The 4,856-nt window shown below is 34.4% G+C and overlaps 1 protein-coding gene across 8 annotated transcripts in view; it reads right to left on the bottom strand.

The window, feature by feature from the left end:
• Positions 1 to 488: 488 nt before the first annotated feature.
• Positions 489 to 4,856, bottom strand: part of LOC107656451 (oxysterol-binding protein-related protein 8-like) — an 89,562-nt gene continuing 85,194 nt past the window's right edge. For 3 of the 8 annotated variants that reach the window (XM_016444318.1, XM_016444317.1, XM_016444322.1), the window contains 6 exons: positions 4,594 to 4,730; positions 3,364 to 3,549; positions 3,163 to 3,250; positions 1,755 to 1,857; positions 1,575 to 1,680; positions 489 to 1,484 (listed from right to left, as the gene is read on the bottom strand). In XM_016444318.1, the coding sequence (XP_016299804.1) occupies positions 1,352 to 1,484; positions 1,575 to 1,680; positions 1,755 to 1,857; positions 3,163 to 3,250; positions 3,364 to 3,549; positions 4,594 to 4,730 (753 nt within the window). In that variant the 3' untranslated portion in view covers positions 489 to 1,351. Of the gene's footprint in view, positions 1,485 to 1,574; positions 1,681 to 1,754; positions 1,858 to 3,093; positions 3,251 to 3,363; positions 3,550 to 4,593; positions 4,731 to 4,856 lie in introns of all 8 variants that reach the window. The other 5 variants (XM_016444315.1, XM_016444321.1, XM_016444320.1 and 2 more) reach the window with 2 other exon arrangements.

Genomic DNA, 4,856 nt, shown 5'->3' with positions numbered 1-4,856 from the left:
ACGTAACAGTGGCAGACGAGAGACAAGCAACTACAAAAGTACGCAACAGTATTTCCTGCTACAGGTTTACTACGCCTAGATCTACGGTTTCCTCAGAGTAATATTAAATGTGACGCTCGCTATACTGTACACGCTTCGCTATCGTTCAAATAAGTTAAACATTATTACCTTCAAACACGATTTAGGAACGTATGAAATGCAGGATCCAGATACTGTGCTGTTAAAATTAAGATTTATAGTGAAATTGTTCCCGGAACGGTTTTAAATAATACAAAATGTGACCTCAACTCGCAACATCCTTCATTTGTTTAATAAAATTGTCTTAAAATACCAGTAACATCGGCAATATTGCACCGTTTTAAGTTTTATATGTGAGTGAAAAAAAAAAGTCCAGGTTGTATTTCAGTCCCCGAGAAATTAAAAGAAATCAAAAATGTTTTAGGACAATTTTCATAACATTTCCAAATTCTCATTACTATAACGTGTTGGTGAAATTGTATTTAAATCAGGCAGTACAATGAATACTATTACATACAAAAAATAATAAATTATCTTTTTTTTTTTTTTTTGGATAAGAGTAATGAGAATGATTTTTTTTTGCACTTTAGTCATGAGAATCTGGGGTGAAATGTGCTCATTTGTCATGAAAAAATAATATCACAATGCAACATATGTAGAATAGGGTTTTTTGGGGGGAAAAATTACCTAGAATTTATAATATTCACCCATTTAGTTTATTTATCGACTGACGTCCTCCACTACAGCAGAGGGCGCTGATGGAGGGTAAAAATATTATTACAATAAATTAAAACAATGGTTCAAATGGTTAAGAGGCTGATGAGATTTCCTCGTTTTGAAGAATAAAGTAAACAGTCATTTCTAAAACATCCCACAATGCACTTCAGCCCAATATGGTCCGTCCTTTCGCAGCAATCGCAACACAAATTAATAAAATACTAAACGAATAGAAACCGAATGTGTAGAATACGACTTTTGTTAAACAAAATATATATATATAAAAAACCTAGATTTTATCATATTTAGCTTGTAAATCAACTGACGTCCTCCGCTACAGCAGGGGGCGCTAATCAAGGGAAAAAATTTAATAAAATAAATTAAAGCAATGGTTTAAATGGTTAAGACGCTGATGAGATTTCCTCGTTTAAACAGTAAACAGTCATTTATAAAACATCCCACAATGCACTTCAACCCGATACTGGCCGTCCCTTTGCAGCGATCGCAACACAAATTCATAAAAAACGAAACGAAACTGAATGTGGCGTGAGGCGATACTGACTGAAGGATGGAGTGCTGATGGGATGGAGTGAGGTTTCTGGGTCATTCTCGACCGTTACTTAAAGATGAAGTTGAGAAGGACCTGGAGGAAGATGAGGAAGAGGATGATGGCCACATCTCTATGCGTGAGGAACGAACTTTCTGTTGCCGACTGACTCGCCACTCGACTCCTCAAAGCGTTGACGCTCCTAGACGCCCGTAATGAGACAAACCAAAGTTAATATTCTCGTTTTTCAAGTATTTCTTAATAAAGTATGAGGTGAGAAAAGCCGTTTCACCTGTTAATGTCTTCCTGGGTTTTTCTGATCGACTCAATGGCACTTTGGATTTCACTCAGATCTGTTCCTTTCTTCCTGAGGCGGCTGTTGTGTTTGCTCTTGTGCCCTGAATGAAAGTTCATGATGAGTTTGTGGAGCATTATTAGCATGTTTGTGTGTGTTTCTGTGTGTTTGACGTACTCTCGCTGCCTGAAGAGTCCTGGTGGTCCGGCTCTGGAGACGAGCAGCCACTTTCCGGACTTTTAGGTTTGTCACTCTTATGTTTCCGCTTTGGTCCCGTCACCTGAACAAACGCCGATGAGAGCAGGACATTCACACGTTTCAGTCTCTATATTATGGTTAAGACAGTCTTGAATTGTGTATGTGATTCTCAGATATTTTTGAAAGGCTTCAAACAGGGTCCAAAATGAACTTTTTTCCACATCTGCCAATGGCAAGTGAGGTAGGAAAAAGTTTTACCAGCCATAAATATTAAATACTGGCCATTAAGCTGTATTTTTAGATTAAAAAGATGCTATTATCCATACAAAAATGGAATTATTAAGCAGTTTTTCCTCTTGTCTATTTGTGTCATTAGCTATGTTTTCATCTAAGTTGCAAATTTAATTTCTAATTCTTTTTTTATTATTATATTTATTATTTATTTAAATGCAAATTAAATTTCTAATCATTTTAAAATGCATATTAAAATTATTTTTTTATTATTTATTTGTTTAAATGGAAATTTAATTTATAATATTTTTATTTATTTATTGTTACATTTATCGTTTATTTAAATCTTCTGTAATTCACAAAAAAATATTGTAAAGCAGCATTTCTATCAAATGTGCTAATGTGCACATACATTCACATCTTTATATGCTTTTTTATGATATCCCAAGATAGAACAATTTATAATCATTTTTTATTACAACATTTATTTTTTTGTTTAAATGAAAATTTAATGTCTTATTATTTACTACATTTATTATTTATGTAAATGCAAATTTAATTTCTAATATTTTTTATTTATTATTTATATAAATGCAAATTTAATTTCGAATACATTTTTATTTATTGTTACATTAATTATTTATTTATATCTTTTGGAATATTACAAAAAAATGTTGTAAATAAAGCAACGTTTCCATCCAATGTGTTCAAGATTTAATGTGCATATTTTGTTTTTATAAGCTTTTTAAATACAATATCCCAAGATTCACAAACCAATGTTAATTTTGGACCCTTGCTGCAAAGACGCATCCCTGATGCAACCAAAAAAACAAACAAAAATCACACAGGCATGCATGTGAGTCACTTGCAAATGCCAAAGAGCACAAAGAAAAAAAACAAAAGCTGAAAATGAGGCAGAACGGTCATGTGACCAGGTCAGGCAACAGATGATTGTTTGCTTTGCAGAATGGTGATTGGTTGTTTGAAGAATGGACAGAGAGCGCAGGCGGCGGCAGGCATGACGAGATGGAAGCAGAGAGGGGGATTGTGGGTAGAACGAGGGAGGGGTGGGGACAGAAGGACGTACCTGGCTCAGGTAATTGTCCCTCCGGGAGCCCTGCTGGGTACTGAGACTAACTACACTGGCTGAACGTACCATAGGCGTCCTGTGGCGCACTTTGGTCTGAATAAAGCCGTCTTTCTCGAACTGAATCAGATCGTTGAGCGGATCCCACGGACGAGTGCTAGGACACAGAGAAACACACCGTCCTCACAGTAAACGGGACATGCTACAGTGCACTTCCTGTCCAGCAGGGGGCAGCAGCTGTTATGAAAAGAACAGGCAGGTGTGACTTACTCTGCGTAGCGGTAATGCCACTCTCCGGTGGCCGGGTCCTGCTCGAACAGAGCGGGCGTCCACTCCTCACATTTGGCCTTGCGCTCGCGTGCCGCTTTCCTCTGAACCTCCTCCAGGATGAACTTCTCATTGGTCGCCTCCGTCTGGTCCTTGTTATTGATGGCCCGTGTCACATGTTGCCACAGCCTGAAGATGACAGAGAAATACGTTCGTTTTACTAATTAGGGATGCAGAGCCCTATTAAATGCATTTTTTTTTTTTTTTAATTCTGTTTAATTTTTTCTTGATTGTTTTTTTTCCTGTATTAGTTTTTCTGTATTTGATTTAAAATTTAATTTTTCTTAAACAAAATAAATTTTTTCTGGATTCCATTTTTTATTTAATAATATAATACATTTATTAATTTAAAACAATAATTAGAGCATTAATAATTTAAAAATATTAAAATAATTTAATCATTTAAAGTTTCTGGATTCCATTTTAAATATATATTTTTTTATATAATTTTTTTTATTCAATTGTTTTTGTTTTAATTCCATTTTAAATATAATTGGTACAAAATATAAAATAATATTTCTAAATTCCTTTTTAATGGTTAAATTAACCTTTAGTATTTAAAAAGCATGTCTAATTAATTTAATTGTTTCGCAAAATCTGTGTTTTCCTTTTTATTTTTCTGGATTGAAATGGTTTAATAAAATGTTAATAATCAAAATAATGTCTAATCAAGTGAATTCATAAAGCTGCAACAATTTAATAATTTATTAAAACTTTACAATAACAGGGCCCTATAAAATGTTTTCAGAAATTCTGTGTTGTCTGTTTGATTTTTTTTTCTGGATTTATGATTTAATACAAATGTAATAAAAACTGTAGTAAACAAATGAATGCATAAAACCATGAACAATTGAATCAAAAGAAAAAATTAACAATTCTTTTAATTTCCTTTCATTTTTAGAATTAAAACATGGATGAAAAATTGTGTTATATTATTTAAAATTTAAGTTTGAATAATTGTATTATTATTTTTAGTAGTAGTAATAGTATTTTTGCAGTTTAATAGTCTTTTTGTGGATTACAATTTACAGACACTAGTCCATTTTACAGTTTGGTTAATTATACAGCCCTACTTTTGATTTATTCATCAAAAGTGGTCAAATTCCCATGACATTTTGCATTTTCTGCACTGTGTAAATCACAGGGTCCTAATAAAGCGATGAGCACCGTTACCTCTCAGACTCAAACTCGCTCTGTTCTTCAGGAGGGACGGTGCAGCGGATCAGACGGCTCTGCCTCAGCTCCGGCGTCGGGTTCCAGAACGTCTCCATCTCACCCGTCTTCTTATCATTGATGAAGACTTCACTGTCCTGTGACGGGTTCCAGAACGTCTCCATCTCACCCGTCTTCTCATCATTGATGAAGACTTCACTGTCCTGTAAAACACACACACACACACACACACACACACACACACACACACACACACACACAGA

This window comes from Sinocyclocheilus anshuiensis, unplaced genomic scaffold (genome assembly GCF_001515605.1).
Source record: "Sinocyclocheilus anshuiensis isolate Anshui unplaced genomic scaffold, SAMN03320099.WGS_v1.1 scaffold183, whole genome shotgun sequence".
Taxonomy (NCBI): Eukaryota; Metazoa; Chordata; class Actinopteri; order Cypriniformes; family Cyprinidae; genus Sinocyclocheilus; species Sinocyclocheilus anshuiensis.
This window is presented reverse-complemented; position numbering and strand designations above follow the sequence as displayed.